Here is an 18,715-nt window from a genome sequence, read left to right on the forward strand (position 1 = left end):
AACAAACAGAAAACTTGGCAGTGATAGAATTAGAATTCAAAACACCGTCTAGAGCTTCCCTGGTGGTGCAGTGGTTAAGAATCCACCTGCCAATGCACGGGACACAGGTTCAAGCCCTGGTCCGGGAACAGTCCACATGCCATGGAGCAACTAAGCCCGTGGGTCACAACTACTGAGCCTGTGCTCTAGAGCCCACAAGCCACAACTACTGAGCCCGTGAGCCACAACTACTGAAGCCCGCGCGCCTGGAGCCCATGCTTCGCAACAAGTGAAGCCACTGCAATAAGAAGCCCGCGCACCCTAATGAAGAGTAGCCCCCACTCGCCACAACTAGAGAAAGCCCAAGTGCAGCAACAAAGACCCAATGCAGCCAAAAATAAAAATAAATAAATAAAAATAAATTTTAGAAAAACAACAACACTGTCTACCAGACTCCAAGAACAGAGGGTCTCCACTCTGCCATGCTGCCTCTGCTATTAGTCACTGGTACTTGGGTTTAAGACTTTCAAGGGGTCTTTACATTCAGAGTCTGAGTCAAGTTCTGATAATTTGGTACAAGCTTGGTTCTCTGTTCAAAGAATTTCAGGCATCAATCAAGGCAGGTTTTCTTCTCAAGCTGATACCGTAAATTCCATAAGTTGGGGGAAAGGCTGGGCAGTTAAAGTCCTTCCACTTCTCAGCCTTCTCCAGCCTCCCAAATAGAGTGTGTGAAAAACTAGATATGATTATTTTTTTCTGAAAAGGTAAAATAATCATTTAGTAAAAAATCATTAAATAACTACATTTTGAAGGCCTTGAAAAGAATACAGAATCTACCCCCTTAAAAGAGTAGGGCAAAAAAAAAAAAAAAAAAAGAAAGAGTTAAGGGGCTTCCCTGGTGGCGCAGTGGTTGAGAGTCCGCCTGCCAATGCAGGGGTCATGGGTTCGTGCCCCGGTCCGGGAGGATCCCACGTGCCGCGGAGCGGCTGAGCCTGTGAGCCACGGCCGCTGAGCCTGCGCGTCCGGAGCCTGTGCTCTAAAACGGGAGAGGCCACAACGGTGAGAGGCCCGTGTACCGCAAAAAAAAAAAGAATAGGGCAGAAACCACAAGTGGTTAATAATGTGGTCCTCTCCAGTTTCTGCCCTCATTTATAACAGAGGTTGTGATGAGCATTAAATGAGTTCTATTACATACAGCCCTGAAAATCATGCCTGACACATAGTAAGCGCTCAACAATCAGCTATTCTTATTACTTTCTGATGGTTGCTGAATTAGGATAATTCTGAGAAAAAATAACAGGAAAAAAATGGTGCTTGAAGTCTTATATTTAAAAACACTTTCCTTTTAGTAGTATCAATATATTAATATTTCCAGTTTCACGCTCATGTCTTTACCAGTTCATCTCTTTGAAGGTCTTTTAGGGCAAAGATCTCCTTCCCCTTTTCACTGAACAATCTCCGAGCTGCAGAAGGTAAATTTAAAATTTCAGTGCACCTGTAATAAGAGACACAAAAATTGACCTTGCACATGCAAAGTTTCCAGCAGAGAAGAGAGGAAATAAAAGAAATCATGGGCCTGGATCATTAACAACAACTAGCTCAGCAGGACTGTGGGATAGTCAAGAGCTTGGCTCTGGAAACCAGCAGCCCCCTTTTGCGTCTCATTCTCCCTCTCCAAGTTGTAAGACTGGGCAAATTATTTAAGCTCTCTAAGCCTAAATTTCTTACCTTTCAAGGTTGCTGTGAAGATAAAGGGTTGATTATGAAACATGCTTAGCACAGTACCAAGCATGATCAACAAATAAAAAAAAAACCCACATTATTATTTATTTTTCACTCCTCAGTATGCCCCTACTTTCCTATTTGTGTGCCTTTTCTCTTGTTCTCCCTTCTACATTAAACACCTTCCTCAGCTTTTGCTGTTGAAGTTCTACTCTCTCCAAAGTTACATCCATCACCCAGCAGTTCCTCATCTCTCTCCACCAGAAGTGATCCCTATATATAGCTCTTTAACTCCCTTTCAAATAGGAAATTTTTGCCAGGTTAAACATTAAACAGTGATTTTTTTCCCCTCAAACAAGCTCTGGGCCAGCCCTGTGGATATTGAGATGAACGATACAGTTTCCTTGTTTCCTGAAGGGCTCCTTCTCTAGTAGCGGGGAGAGACTAGTCAGCAACTGAAGTGTGATATGAACTAGTGGGTGCTGTCACAGGCACCTGGCCAGGGACGTGAGGACACAGGGGAAAAACAATGAATTCTTCCAGGGAAGCCTCAGGTAAGGAAGTAACATTCGGGGTGGGCCTTGATGAATAAACCAGAGTTCACCAAGTAGGGTCAGGACTTAGAGAAGTTTTATATGGCTGGAGCTGAGTTTGTGGACAAGAGGTAGAGCCAGATGAAGCTGGTAAAAAAGACGGAAACCAACTGAAAGCACTTAGGATGCCAGACTAATGAACGTGGCCTTTAACTCGTTAAGTATCAGGAAGTCATTGAAGGAATTATAGTAGCGGTATGGTGTTGGCAGATCTGCTTTTTAGAAAGTTAACTGTCAGAAATGTGCAAGATGGGCTGGAGGTGGAGAGGCTGGAATCTATATAGTCAGTTCAGGGTAGAGGTAAAGAGGTGGAATTCTGGGGAAGAGGAAGTAGAGCTAAACAGAGTGATGGGTCGTGTCCTAAAGAATGCTGTTTTATATTAGAATGTACTGTCTGTAGTAAATGAGTTAGAAGTGACTTTATGCTCATCAAGAAGACTCAGCTGTATGAAAAATATTTCTCAATTTTATTACCTTAGATGGCCAAAAGCAATCGAGCAGGTAATTAGGCCCTCCATTTTTCTGAGAGGTCTTAGAAGGAAATAAGCCAGTGGGAATTAAGTCTCTCCCTCTCCTGTCACAACTCTGAAAGCTGATGGGCTGGTGAGAACTGGACTGGGTTTCTCATCCATAGGAATTGTCGGGTGGAGGTATTGCGGGGCGGGTGGGAGGGAGAACTGTAAGAGAATTGAGCCCCAACCAGAAGATTGGCTTAATTCTCTCTGGATGCTGCCCAAAGACCCAACCCAATTCCTGCTACTCACCCCAAATCCAAGCATGACCTAAGGAGAGTTACAATCATGATAATCTGATCCCACTCACATTTTCCTCGGAGAATTTTGGACTATGGGAGTAACCAGTTTTAGGACAAGTGGGAGAGTAAAGTGAAGGGGAAGCTGGTGGATTTTTCTTTCTTCTTTTTTTGAAAACCTATTTTATTTTTTATTTATTTTATTTTTTCATACTTCTTTTCTTTTCTGAAATGCAAATCCAACAGTAGATGCTAAAATTCAGATCTAAATTCACTACTGTGCTTTAGAAGAGTTATCTTTGCACTGGCTACACTGGCAAAACGTAAGCAACCACTGAAGAACACATCTTTAGTTTGATGTAGCTACCACCAGGCATATATTCCTTAACTTCATCTACAGAATCACCCTGTCTTCAGTAACTCTTAAAACTTCAAATTTTATATATAGGAAGTAGTTTACTAAGTTGTTACCTGTTACTAGCCCAGACCCTTAATATTGCACAGTATTTTTAGGGTACAAATAGTAGACTCGTATCAGGAACTTTCCAACAAGTTCTGTGGAAACCCTATTTTAATAGTGCTGAATTCAACTGGTCCATGTAGGTGGGTTGGAGAGAACGGGATAAGCTGTTTCCTCTGTATTGAATTCCTCTAACTAGCTCACGTGCCAGCCAACATCAATGGAGAGAGAAGAAAAGAACTGGCTCTTAAGTGCCTAATAAGGAATGTGTACTCTGTGGTCAAATTGCCTGGGTTCAAACTCTAGCCCTCTCATGTACTGGCTGTGTAACCTTGGAGAAGTTACTTAACTTCTCTGAGCCTCATTTTCCCCATCAGTAAAAGGGAGATGTAACAGTACTTATCTCCTAGGGATATCTTACAGATTAAATGTGTGAATACCTGTAAAGCACCTGACACATATAAGTCAGCAACACATTATTAAAATGGATCACGCACTGCAAGCACTTCATGTCTACTCTCACGTTTAATTCTCACACCCTTTCTGAGAAGCCCATTTTACAGATAAGGAAACTGAGCCTGGAGATTAAGTTCCTTGCCCAAGGTCACAAAGCTAGTGAGTACAAAAGCTGAAATTCAAACCTAAAACTCTCTGGGTCTTTTACTACATCATATGGCCTCCTGAGAGGGCATCATCATAGAATAACAGGGAAGAAACTGAGGCTGAGATACTGAGTGAGCCGTTCAGGATTTCTGTTACTGAGTTGACCAAAAAAGTTCACTCAGGTCTTTCCTCAAGATGTTACAGAAAAATCCAAACAAACTTTTTGGCCAACCCAGTACATGGGGGCAAGGGTCCTAGACATGAAGTCCCTTGACCCTCACACCAAGAGTTAGGACTGATAACCATGTGGCTTGGATTTACAGAGTATCCAGAAAAGCAGAGTCTTATCTCTGACTTTGTTCTCTCAGGACTGGTTTTTCCAATGCTCCATGTTTCCTGCAGATTTAAATATCAACAAAAACGGTCTATATCTATTATTTTTAAATGGGTCTTGTTATGCTGTTAGGTCTCCCTTCAGCTTTGCAGATGGAAGAATCAACAACAACAAAAGATCCTCAAAACAGTCTAAAGTGAATGTTTAAATTACTAAAGGATAGCATAATTTTCCTTAAATTCTATAAAACTACACTCTCATATTCAGCAAGACATATTTTGTGAAAAAGTTTATACCAGGTGCTCTACTTTTGAACAGCTATCAAATTCTATGGGAATAAATCTTGTTTGGGTAGGAAAATATTGATGAAAAGAAAAATTATAATGTAATTATAAATTATAAATAATTTTTATTATAATAATGTATAATAAAAATTTTTATTATAATAATGTATAATAAAAATATGGTATAGATTAGTGACATTTAAAAATTGATTTAAAGTAGGTAAATATCCTGCCCTCAGTTCAAACAAATTCAAACCAAAGTGCTGTAAAATTGTGAAATATATATTTTTTAATGGGGATAATTTACATTTACAGAGTTTGTAGTTCAGAAGCTAGGGGAAACCACCAGACCTAGAAATTTTGGGGAAAAACATATTAATTAGCATTGGTATCATGTACTTATAGCTTACATATTTCACAGATTAAAAACTCCAGAATCACTATATTAACAATTGTTTTCTTATATAGATACATATGTATTTTGTGTCATAATCATTCAGGCACTTGAATGGAATATACCTTTGCATTTAGGGTAGTATTTACCTCTCCAAAAGTTGGTGAAATCCAGTCTGGTTTGTTTCTGTTTCAGAATATTTAGTGACATAATTTTTCACATTCCCTTTCCTTTCAGTGTCAACATTTCTGAAAAAAATGATCCAAGATTTGATTGATATGGCAGTATACATTGTCAATTATCATTCAGCTTCTTTAAGTATGTGAATAAATCGTGGTTTTAATTTATCATTATTTACTCTAAAAAAATGCCTTTCTTAAAAAAATAGGATTTCAAATACTATCACAATTAAATATTAAACTTCACAAACATTTATACTATGAACAATTTATACAAGAAAATAAATTTTCAATATCTGAATTTTTCCAATAATGTTGAACACTCTGAGATGTGAATTTATCAACTTTGAAGAAAATGCAGAGATTACATTCATTTTGCCTTTGATGTTTTATTCATATACTGTTCATATTTATATGTTTATTCGTATATTACTCAGATACTGTTTCAGTTATCAATCCAAACCTAAAAACGTTTTTAATAAAAAATTAATGACGATCATAGAAAAATAATTGGAATATACATCATTCAGATTTTCAAGTAAGAAAGAATTGTGTATTTTTAGAATCTTTATATTTTATTAAATGAAAAATATAGTGCTCAAATGTAATGTTAGCCAAAACACTCCCTATTTAAATCTTCTGTTACCAGTACTTACAGAAAGATTGGGGGAAAGGTGTGGGGAATGCTACTGATGATCCTGTAGAAAATTTTCTGAATCAGCCAAGAAAAATTAAACTATATTTAGTAGAGTTTTGATGTCAAATGTATGCCAGCGTATTTTAATTATTTGGGAATAATTAATTCATGTAGAGAACAAAATGAATATTTGATTAACCAGGACACACTGTTCCATGAACTTAGCAGAGAGTTTCACATACTCTCTACTAGAATAGCTGTCCAAATTAACAAATCTCTCAAATTACGTTTGGATTACCTGATTGAATCATGCATTTTAAAACATAAATTGATCAGATTAAATCTCTATATAATTTTGAGACACATAAAGATAGGAAGGGACAGAAATTACTTGTTAATTTTGCATGTTAAAAAAAAAGTCATATACTACTTTAAGGGCATTACCCTCACATTTTACGTCTAGTAGAATGAGCTAATTATGAAATGTATGCGTCAAAGATTTCAATTTCAGGGTTGACTTTACTTTGAAGATTAATTTTTTACTTTATCATCTTTATAGGCAGTTCAGTGGACAGCCGATCTGAATGTTACTCATTGTTCAGTGATGTATGAAGTATATTTAATCAATGTGAAGAAAGTAATATTAAACTATTATCAGCAGCCTCAAATATTCTAAACATCTCAAAAGAAAGGTCAAGAGGTAATATCACAGCTAATAATATGAGAAACAATGTGTTTAATTCATTCTTTACATCAGAGTTTTGCCCTGATCTATGATTCCTTTTGTCATAAAATGTAATGAAAATACAGCAGGTGACTTTCTCCAATGTTGCAGAAATACTGGGTGTTTGGGAAGATTTTATTCCAACCTCATAACGTAAGCTAAAGGGCAGATCGATGCTTTTCTAGGATGGTAAACTTTTAGAATGTTATTCCAAGGCAAGGATATAGATTATGTAAAGTTATATTTTGAGAACTATATTTGTTCGTTAAATATTCCAAAGATCTAAATGTAAATAATTGTGTGTAATAACTTAAATAATGTAAATAATAAAGTAAATAATAACTTAAATAAGAAATTACAAAATTAGATTTAAGAAGCAATTTATGAGCTCATTTATTTCAAAACACATTAATAAACCCAAACAATAATGCTAATTCAAAATAGAGATTGATCATAAAACTTTTTTTTATCAGAACTACTTATTTCTAACTCATGTTCTCTCATGGCCAGCCTAAATCACCAGTGTTCAAATTAAGTTCCTAACATAGAAACTAAATGAATTTTAGTATCTATTTTTACCTCCAAATATCAATATGGGAGCCCTTTTTAAAGAATAAACACAAAATTTCCCCAGAAAAACATGTGTAATCAAGAAGACAAAAATCTGTAGAAATTAGAAAGTATGCTTGATGCGAAATATGAACAAGTTGTTCTTACTGCATTTTCCGCCTAGGTGAGATGTCTGGACTGATTATAATAAGGGCTCTGGTTTTGTTCTTGTCTCCATTCCGCAAAACTCTGAGTCTCACAGGGACATATTGCTCCAGTGTCTTAGAGATGGGTTTCTTCATGGGAGGACCGTTTGGAAGAAGCAGCCCTTCTATTGGCCAATCAAACTCCTTCGGAAAGAAATGACAAGAAAATTGATAATAAGTGAATAGGAAGAGTCATTCCTATATATAAAAAAATAAGCACACTTGCTTATATCTTTAATATTTTATTCATTCATCAAACATGTATTGGGCACCTAAAGATGTTCCAGACAATTCTAATTAACGTTTTATTTTAATGAAGAGGAAAGATAGCAATTTTTAAAATGTATGTACAACCTGTGCTGTGCTACAACATGGAAGATTTATTCCCTTTCAGAGAAACATCATTCTGGAAATACAGAACTGAATTAATTTGGAATGTTTTTTGCTCCTGTATAAAATATCTCTAATCTATGTGAAGAAAGGAAGAATGTATGAAAAGTGGTTTTACAACCCGAAATAATATTGTCTTAAACTAAATCTATTTGGGGAACACTTCAAATAACAGAGTGAGATGAGTGAATGATAAAGCTTAAACAAATTTCAAATATTTCAGTTGTAGAATTTGGTTACTTTGTAGCCATCATTCACACATTTATTTATTAATTCATGCATTATCCAAATATTTAATAATTGTTTCCTATATTCCAGGCACAGTGCTAGATACTGGAAATAAAACTATAAACAAGACTGGATACTCATCGTCGAGGAATTTCTAGGGGATGCTCAGAAATTTACCTAGAAATAAACTGGCAATTGCAATAACGTGAGTATAATAACAACAGGGTACAAGGTGTGATGGGACCACTGAGTAGAACCTAACTCAGAAATGCCATGTAAGAGATCGGAAGTCTTAGTAGGAGTTAGTGCAGTAAAGGAGGGGTAAAAGGATGGGACAGTGTATGTATCAGGTTTGAGAATTAATAGAACATGATGTTCAGGGAGTAAAAAGAGGCAAGGATGGCTCCCAGGTCTGTAGCTTGGGCAACTGGGTAAATGGTATTGCCATTCACAGAAACAGACATTTGTGGAAGGAGATTAAACGAAGGAAGGGACGGTCAGAGATGATGTTAGGCAAGGTCCAAGGTCTTTCCTTCTGTCTTTCTTTCTCTTCCTTCCCTCCTTCCTTCCTTCCTTTTTTCTTTCTTTTTCTTTCTTTTCTTTTTCTTTCTTTCTTTCTTTCTTTCATCTCTCTCTCTCTCTGTGTGTGTTTCTCTCTCTGTGTGTCTCTCTCTCTGTGTGTGTCTCTCTCTCCCTCTCTCTCTCTGTGTCTCTCTGTGTCTTTCTCTCTCTGTCTCTCTCTGTGTGTGTGTGTGTCTCTCTCTCTCTGTGTCTCTCTCTCTCTCTCTGTGTCTCTCTCTCTGTGTGTGTGTGTGTGTGTGTGTGTGTGTGTCTCTCTCTCTCTCTCTCTGTGTCTCTCTCTCTCTGTCTCTCCCTCTCTCTCTCTCTCTCTCTCTTTCTTTTGTCCTGGCAGCAATTACTTTCCCATTAACCTGCAGTAACCATCTTATAAAATATGACACCTCCATTTAAGTGTGGGTCTGTTTCTGTGTGTTCTATTTTCTTCAATTTGTCAATTTCTCTCTCCCTATCCAGTACCATACTGTGTTGATTATATCTGGTAAATCTTGATATTTGGCAGGGCAAGTACCCTTACCTTATTATTCTTCTTTGGAAATTGGCTCTTGTTCACCCTTTACCATGTCATATACATTTAAAAAACAGCTCAATTAGTTTTTTTTAAAGTCTGTTTAGGACTGTAATACTCTGTAGCAGGTTAAGTAATTTCCTATCAATCCCATTTTGTTAAGATTTTTTTTCTTAAAGGTATGTTGAGTTATGTAAAGTTCCTTTTCCTACATTTATTGAGATGTGCTCATATTATTATTTATCCTTTCACTGGTTATATATTAGTTACATTAATTTTTAAAAATTTTAAGCTAATCTTGCATTCCTGGATCAATCCAAATTGGTCACAGTGTATTATCATTTTTACAGATTGCTGTATTTAATTTGCTAATATTTTCCTTAGGATTTTTGCTTGTATGTCCATAAATGATATTAACATGTAATTTTCTTAAACTATCCTCATCAAGGTTTCGTATTAAGTTTATCCTAGCCTCTGAAATGAGGTGGGAAGTGTTACTTCTTTTGTAATATTCTGAAATTTTGTTTCTTATATGTTTGGTAGAATTTGCCAATAAAACTATTTGGTAATGGTGTTCTCTTTGTGGGGAGATTTTTAACTACTGATTCTAATTTTTTCTATAATTATTGGGCTATACACGCTTTCCATTTCTTCTTGATTCTATTCTGTTAAATTACTTTTGTCCAGGAATTTGGCCATTTTACTTATTTAAGTTATAATATTTATTAACATAAATTTACTTATAATATCCTTTAATTATTTTCTTAATTTCTCGCATCTATACTTATATCTTTTTTTGTTCCTAATATTATTTACCTTTGCTTTTTTAAAATTAATCAGTTTGGCCAAGTATATACATTTTATTAATATTTTAAAAGAATCAATTTTTTTGTTTGTTTGTTTTGTTTTTTGTTTTGTTTTGTTTTGTGGTATGCAGGCCTCTCATTGTTGTGGCCTCTCCCGTTGCGGAGCACAGGCTCCGGATGCGCAGGCTCAGCGGCCATGGCTTACGGGCCCAGCCGCTCTGTGGCATGTGGGATCTTCCTGGACCAGGGCACGAACCAGCGTCCCCTGCATCAGCAGGAGGACTCTCAACCACTGCGCCACCAGGGAAGCCCTAAAAGAACCAGTTTTTTGACTGTTGGTTCTGTTTTATACTTATCACATGTTATATTGATTTCTCTAATTTACTATTGATAATTCCTTCTAATTCTTTGAGTGCATTCTACTGTTATTTTCCTAACTTCTCGAGTTGGATACTTAATTATTAAATTTTAGTCTCTCTTCTCTTTTAATATAAGCATTTAAAGTTGTAAATTTCCTTCAAGTATGCTTTAGCTGCATCTCACATATTTTTCTTTGGTTCTAAATATTTCCTTTTAAAATTTTCATTAGGATTTCTTCATTATCCCATGAGTTAGTCAAAATATCTTTTCAAATTTCTCAATATAGGGCCTTTTCTAATTATTTATTTTGTTACTTATTTCTAACTTAATCCATCAGCAGAACCTGCTTCCACTTTCAAAATATATCAAGGGCCCAATTACACTTCATCACCTCCACTCCCACCACCCTGGACAAAGACACTAGTTTCTCTCACCTAGAGATTGCAAAAGCCTTATAACTGCTTATTCCTGCTTCTACCTTGGCCCCTTTTTGCTCTATTAACCTAATGATTCTACTAATACTCAGTCAGAGCATATCACTTCTCTGCTCCTAACCTGTCAATGGCTTCCCATCTTGGAGTAAGAGCCAAAGGTCTTACAATGGCCCAAGGCCCTGCATGATCTGTAGCCCTCTCTTCTCTCTGGCCTTATGTCCTGCTGCTCTCCTCTCTCTCACACTGCTGCTGCCACATTTACTTCATTATCCATCAAACACAGCATCTCAGTTCTATGCATTTCCATTTTAAATAAATATAAATAAATATAAAAAATATAAATAAATATAAAAAATATCTGAAAGTTGTGAAGATTAAATCTTCTGAAATGGCATCTAATGCTCTAATTTGTTTGCAAGATGAGTCAGTAAATAACATTAATTTCATTTAATTAGGAGAAAAGCAACATAAATAAATGTTTAAAACTCTCATGAGTGAGTGTTTTTCAGTCTGTTTTTTCCTTTATAATTTTTGTATAATATTTTGCTTAGTAAATGTGTTCATAATAGTGGCATACCATGAGTCTAACTTATTGTACTTCTAAATAAGCAAAATTTGAATTAATGAAGCTTTACTGTATTCTTGACCTTCCCTGAGAACCTTTTACCTGTATGGAATTTAAACTGCAGACGGTAGTATTTATTTAGATATGTATCTATTATTATGAATGGAGAAAGATGGGGTCACTTTCCCTTATTATTGTTACTGAGAAGAAATACCAAAGGTTATGACAAACATTGTATATTTTCATTTGAAACTTTCCTATAAGGGTATAAGGGTTTTACTTAATATGAGAGGTGGTGGAGGAGTGGAGTTGTATAATTCTTCAAGAAGTAAGTTCAAGACGGACCTGTAATTCTTCCACAACAAAAATATTAAGCAGTTCAGAGCAAATCAACATTTGTACTAGTTTTAGACAAACTATCATGTAGCAAGGGTTGAATTGGTGGAGGAGAAAGAGAAGAACAGTCTTCTCATTAAAAAATGACTGTCACAGGCTTCCCTGATGGTGCAGTGGTTAAGAATCCGCCTGCCAATGAAGGGAACACGGGTTCGAGACCTGGTCTGGGAAGATGTCACATGGCGCGGAGTAACTAGGCCCGTGCACCACAACTACTGAGCCTGTGCTCTAGAGCCTGCAAGCCACAGCTACTGAAGCCCGCACACCTAGAGCCCGTGCTCTGCAACAGAGTCACAGCAATTAGAAGCCCTCGCACCACAATGAAGAGTAGTCCCAGCTTGCTGCAACTAGAGAAAGCCCAAGCGCAGCAACAAAGACCCAACTCGGCCAAAAATAAATAAATAGATTTATTAAAAATAAAAAAATGACTGTCACATTGACATCTTGGTGTAAAATAGCTAATATTTCCCCTTTTTCTTTCTTTCGGAACCACGGAAGGGAAAGGCAATTCTCCCTTGAGCTTAGTCTGTGAGAAGTCAGTCTGAGTTCATAGAGTTAAGATGCAGTACTAAGGTTGTTTTTCAATATCCTAAACATGCCATAACTCTGATGAATTTATCTGAAATGTGCTATCTTAGCCCCTAGTTATTTTTAGATCCTTTCACTTACTAAACTTGTCTCATAACAGGTGGTAACCACTGCAGACAGTGGCTTTAACACCACCGCAGCACTGCTGATTTCAGATGGCTTCCTTTGCGTTCCAGTTAGATGAATGAAGGCCAAGAGTCTTCTCCATGACATCACAGAAACTCAATCCAAAGAGATGAAAAATTATCATGGGTTTCAAAACTTTCCAAATGTATGAGCTATCACTGGCAGTTCTTTCAAGCTACCTCAAACCTTGTTCTAATGTTTAAGGCACTTTTACATTGTCTTTCATAGAAATAGAGAAATATGGTGTCAGGATAATGAAGGACAATAAAAACATGGATTAAACTGCCTGGAGTGCTGTTTCCTTTCCTTCCATTTTCTCCATTGGAATCCTAATGTTCCCATTCATTTCATTTTGGTTTTCTACGTGTTCACACTATGCCATGGCACAGCTGCATGGTCAGCAGACCTTTGATGAGCTGTGGTGCTCCCTTACATTGATAATTCTGCTTTTTCTTTTTCATCTCTCTCTCACAACCAGAGGCAGCTTGTGCTTCTTTTGGGAGTCCAGCTCTTAACCAGTGACCTAAATTTCTTAGTCAAATTGGCCCTCCCTTATCTATTTATTATTAATAAATTAATAGATTCTTCAATTTTTTCTTTCGGGCCTTTCTACATCTCCTTTTCCTCCCTTTATACTGACAGCTAGCTATCATCATCTCTTAACAGATTAATAAAATATGTACTTTTAACATGCTTTGTTTAACATGGGCCCCTCCAAATAGATATATTTTACTTCAGTAATTTAGAGAGATTAAAATCACTATCCAGTGGCTCATTCTAAAATTTTAAGTCTCTTTAGATTTACTTTTTGCAATGATTTCATCCTCGAATATGAAAATCCATTGCATTTTACCATTAAATGTTAAGAAGTACAACTTCTCAATTTATGACTTTTCCCATAAGGGTGAGAACTTGAGTTTCTAGAAATTATTCCAGTGAAGTTAGTCACAGAATTAACCAAAATAATTCATTCATCTTGTGGTTTTAGGAGGTTTTAACATATTTTTAAAATACTGATGTACCAAGATACATGAAATCTTATTTGCTCATAAAACATAACATCAATTGCCTTTTAGAATGAATAATATTTAACAAGGAGAAAAAGGTGAAATCAGCTGCCACCACTGAGAGAGGTAAATAGCTTGGTATTAATGTACTCTGAGTCACCACACAAAAAATTCTCATTATACATATTTCCTGAAATCTTCCCTTGGTCATCATTCTCTTTTGAAAAGTTCTAGTCAAGGAATTAGCAGAAGATTTTGAATCTCACTCAGGATAGTGTTTCTTAGATAATTTTTTTAGATTCAATAGTTTGACTTAATTTTCAAGCCCATTCAGAAAATCAGCCTAGCTAACTTTCCTCATACTAACTCTCTGGCTGAATAAACTGGCTCAGCAAACAGCCTTGAGATGGGACACCAAACTTTTTCTGTGAGTTCTTCTTTCTCTCCCTTCTTTGTCCTTTATTCACAGAGTCTGCCTTTGTCCTTTTCTGGTTCCTTCCTTTTTGACACACAGCCTATACTTCTTAAACTGTAAGCTCCATGAAGGTAGGGACAATGTCTGTCTCCATTTTTGCTTTGTCTGCATTGCCTAAATATATAATAAATAGTGGTTAGATAAGTAATAAAGTTGGTAGATTAAATCTGGAATAAAATTAACATATATGCTTATAGTGATCAAAGGGTTCTGAATCCCACAATATGAATATCACATTTCCTAATTACAGACTATTTATATGTAAAGTCTTTCCAAGAAAAAGTTAATTGTGCTTAATTACACATAGATAAAATCATCTTTTTGCTTAAAAAGTCAATTATGTGGAAGTGGGGCTGGAAGAAAATATGGTTCCTTTACATAAGATGAATCCAGACTTGAAGTCAAGTAGAGTGCATTGAACTGGAATGAGAACTATCTCTGTTCTCTGCTTGGTAAGTGTTTTCTTCTCTTCCTCAAACATTTCAAGAAATAAGAGGATCCTTAGGCTGAGTCATTTTGAAATACATGGTCCATTTTCCTCACTTTAGTTTATTTAGTGCCTTAGTCTTTTCTGTTTAGTTTACAGGTCAAAGCCAGGGTTTTGTTGGAGTACAGTGACTTATTAACGATTTCACTAAAAGCTACTGTTCTGTTTGAATGGCTAGAGAACTGTGGGGCAATCCATTTTCATTCCTAAGATCATTTAGTTGGCAAATTCTAAACTATTAGCAAAAATGTTATTGTTTTAAAAGGTAAATGTTAAAAGGAATATGGTTAAGTTAGATTTCCTAATACAATTACCATTCATCATTTAAGTCAATTAATTAGTTAACTGAATTACTTTACCTGTATACTGAGGTTGAAAAAAATGTAAGCACAATATCTGTGATGTCTACAATAATTATAAATTGTTCTCTTTCCGTGTATAAGAAAGTACACTTCCTTATGAGGCATCCCTGTCCACTTCCAGGTGGGTGGGAAACTTAATATTCCAATTGGAAGTGTCCCCATTTCTGCCAATTTGGAAAAGCCTTTTTGTCTAGTTTTTAGCTCTGTACTTTTGGATACATATTGAATCAAATTAAATGTTCAAACTTCTTACCAGAACTCTTATTTCTTTTCAAGGATATACCCTTCCTTTCCCCTGCCTCAATGTGGTTTCTGGGCATAGATGAAAGTTCAATAAACTATAAACCACTGGGAAAAAGGGTTCATGGTCTATATGTGGTACTTGTCCTTGACACTCAAAGATCTCTAAGGATGTGCTCTTCTCCTCTTTGGATACTGGGCAACCTGCTGATACCTGTTCACCTCCAGCTGAGAAGTAAGTTATCCTTTCTGCTCTCTAGGTTTTAGCCTTCCTAAACCTCTGAAGAAAAGCCTACAATTAGCATAACTCACAGTTTTTTTTCTTGGCCTATGCTGGGCCTATTTGTCTCTGTGCCACCTCTCCACCCCTGGCTCTATGTTGGCTCTCACTGTGCTGCAAACCCTGAGTTTTAGGCATATAATTCATCTAGCCACTGGCTCAGGCTACCCAAACCACAGCCTCTGGTATTTTGAAGATCTCATTTCTCTCTCTAAATAAAAAAGCCTCAGATTTCTAGACTGTTGCTTCACTACAGTCTAAATATTAGGGCATATTTGAGGCTCTAAACAATGAATTCTTGGTTTCAGCTGGAATGACTCTATCTGTCCTTCCCTTAAAGTGATGAGACTCATTGATTCAATCACTGAGGACACATAGATAATTGTGATTTAAGGGGAAAGAAAAAACTTGATTGAGACCAGAAAATTTGACAAAACAACTAAAAAAATCAGGATTAAAAAAAAAAAAAAATATATATATATATATATATATTTTTTTTTTTTTTTTCCAGATGTGCAGACTCAGCAGCCATGGCTCACGGGCCCAGCCACTCCATGGCATGTGAGATCTTCCCAGACCGGGGCATGAACCTGTGTCCCCTGCATCAGCATGCAGACTCTCAACCACTGCACCACCAGGGAAGCCCAGGATAAAATATTTTTAAAAAATCTTTTGGAACATATCACTGACCTAGCAATAAAGCAAGATATACTAGAGACCCAGAGAGGTAAACAGAGTGCTGAAGCTGGATCTTATCTTGAGGGAATTTTCCAAACCCAGCAAACTTCTGTTTCCATGGTCTTGAGGGGAAGGGTGCAGAAGACAAATTTCAAGGCCCAGCCAAGGTGGGAATTCTAACAGTAGACCCTCTCCTCTCATAAAACAAGAACAACAAAAGGATAAATTTCATTGAAAAGGCAAGTCAGAGACAATAACTCTCAGTGGTTGCAAGTAAAATAGACCAACTCAAACATTTTCTCTGTGTGGAAGAAAAAATAACCTTCATTGAGAATTCATACCATGGGCTGACCTCACTTGCAGTTTAAAGCATATTAGATAAAGATGAAGAGAAAATTAATAATCTGAAAGAAATGTCTCAAAATATGATCCAAAAATACATCATAAAGAGGCAAGGAAACGGAAAATATAAAAGAGAGGTTAAGAGACAAGAAGGTCAAAATGAGAAGGTCTAGCATACACCTAACCAGAGTTTTCTATAAAGAACAGAGGGGATAAGAGAGGTAATACTTGAAGAGATAATGGGTGATAATTTTTCAGAAATGATGCAAGATATCAATCCACAGATTCAAGAACCTTGAGCAGGAAAAATAAAAAAACTGAAGAGACTCAAAGAAAAGAGAAGATTTTAAAAGCAGTCAGGGAGAAAAGACAGATTACCTTCAAAAGAAGAATATTCAGAATTATAGCTGACTCCTCAAAAACAGCAAAGTCAGTGATGTTATCTTCAGTTTGCTAAGTGAAAATACCCTATGTGAATGAGGGCAAAATAAAAGACTAAGTTCACTTAGTAAAAGTAAAATTAAAAATAAATTTTTAAGTAATCTAAGTAAAAACTGTTTGCTACCAAAAACTAAAAGAAGGGTATACTAGGCAAAAGGAAAGTAACCCCAGCTAGAAGGACTGAGATATAACAAGGACTTAAAAGAAGAAAGAGGAAAAATTAGGAGTAAATCTAAATTAATATTAACCACATACAACAATGTTAATATCTTGTGGAAATTTTTTAAAGATAAGAATAAAATAGATGACAATAATAGTGTATAAGTTACAAATCAGACAACTGATGTTAAAGCATTCTAATGTTCTCAATTATTTAAGATAAGAGTAAGTATATTGGTTAACTTTAGATTTTGATCATCTACATATGCAAGCTAAAATGTTCAAAGTAATAACAAAAAAAATGGAAATAGAGGATATAATTTCCAATCTAGCAAATGGTAAAAATACAAGAAAAAAATTAACCTAAAAGAATATAAGAATGGTGAAAAATGAAACAGAGAAAAAAGCAGATAATAATCCAAATATATATGTCATTACAATAGATAGAAAAGACTAAATCCCTTGGTTTAGAAATGAAGATTGTCTGACCATTTTTAAAAATTAACTATATGCTGATTACTGGAGAGTCCCCCTAAAACAGAAGAGTATACAAATATAAAACGTAAAAGGATAGAAAGAAGATATATAAGGCAAATAACAACAACAACAAAAGCTGATATATTTCTATTTGTATTGGATAACTGAAGATTTTACTAGAGCTAGAGAGAGTCTACATAATGATAAAAGTTTCAATTCATCAGGGTGATATAATATTTCTGAACATGTGTGTGTCTAGAACTAAATTTCAAAATATATAAAGCAAAATATGACAGACTAGAAGAAGAAATAAATTCCATATCCATTCCATATTGGATGACTTAAATGCATCTTTCTAATTAATTGATAGAACAACAGCATCAATTGATCACTTGCACCTAACAACTGCAAATCAAAAACTTCATGGAAATTTTCACACACATTGACCACATACTGGGACTTAAAATAAGGCTCAACAACGATGTCTTATACTAAGCAGTACAACCTCATTAAGTTGGCCACTGGGAAGGACTGGCCACATGTAGGTAAGCTTATTCCAGAGAGGATTTTCAACTCTGGAATGTTTCCACTGGCCTGGCTTACCAGTCCCTTCATGTTTTATGGCCCACCTAAAACAAGATAAAAGACAAAAAGGAATTTAGCAAGGTTAAATATCACTTTAAAATATTCATTGAGTACTTCTTATTAGGTAGGCAAAAACTCAGTTTGAATTAAAAACCCAAATCTGATAATTTACTGTGTACAAGAGACATAAATAAAAGTAATTTTTAATGAAAGAATACATTTTTAAAAATTGGGATAATAGACAGTGGAATTTGAGGCAGAAGGCAAAGTAGAATAACAGTCAATTTATAATAACGATGACATAAATAACAATACTAACAGAAAAAAAATCAAGCAAAACTTTTTAGACATTTAAAGAGAAACCAACATATATATAATCCCTGTGGGAGACGTCATTACATCACCAACAGATTATGAACTACTAGGTAAATTTTTAAAAATTTTTATTGGAGTATAGTTGATTTACAATGTTGTGTTAGTTTCAGGTGTACAGCAAAGTGAATCAGTTATACATATACATATACCCACTCTTTTTTAGATTCTTTTCCCATACAGACCATTTCAGAGTATTGAATAGAGTTCCCTGTGCTATACTGTAGGTCCTTATTAGTTATTTTTTTTACATATAGTAGTGTGTATATGTCAATGTCCCAGTCTCCCAATTAATCCCCCCTTCCCCGCTTACCCCCTTGTACCGCTTATATGAGGAATCTAAAAAGCTGGTACAAATGAACTTATTTACAAAACAGAAATAGAGTCACAGATGTAGGTAACTTTTTTTAAGTAA

At 35.7% G+C, this 18,715-nt stretch overlaps 1 protein-coding gene across 1 annotated transcript in view; it reads right to left on the reverse strand.

Annotated features, from left to right (window-relative positions):
• LOC116757526 (doublecortin domain-containing protein 1-like) overlaps nt 1-7,511 on the reverse strand; it is a 42,144-nt gene extending 34,633 nt beyond the window's left edge. The window contains exons 1-3 of the mRNA XM_032639287.1: nt 7,378-7,511; nt 5,270-5,368; nt 1,375-1,474 (exon numbers count right to left, since the gene is read on the reverse strand). Coding sequence (XP_032495178.1) covers nt 1,375-1,474; nt 5,270-5,368; nt 7,378-7,511 — 333 coding nt within the window. The remainder of the gene's footprint in view (nt 1-1,374; nt 1,475-5,269; nt 5,369-7,377) is intronic.
• Between the last annotated feature and the right edge of the window lie 11,204 nt (nt 7,512-18,715).

The sequence above is a fragment of the Phocoena sinus genome, chromosome 8 (genome assembly GCF_008692025.1).
Source record: "Phocoena sinus isolate mPhoSin1 chromosome 8, mPhoSin1.pri, whole genome shotgun sequence".
In the NCBI taxonomy this organism is placed as follows: Eukaryota; Metazoa; Chordata; class Mammalia; order Artiodactyla; family Phocoenidae; genus Phocoena; species Phocoena sinus.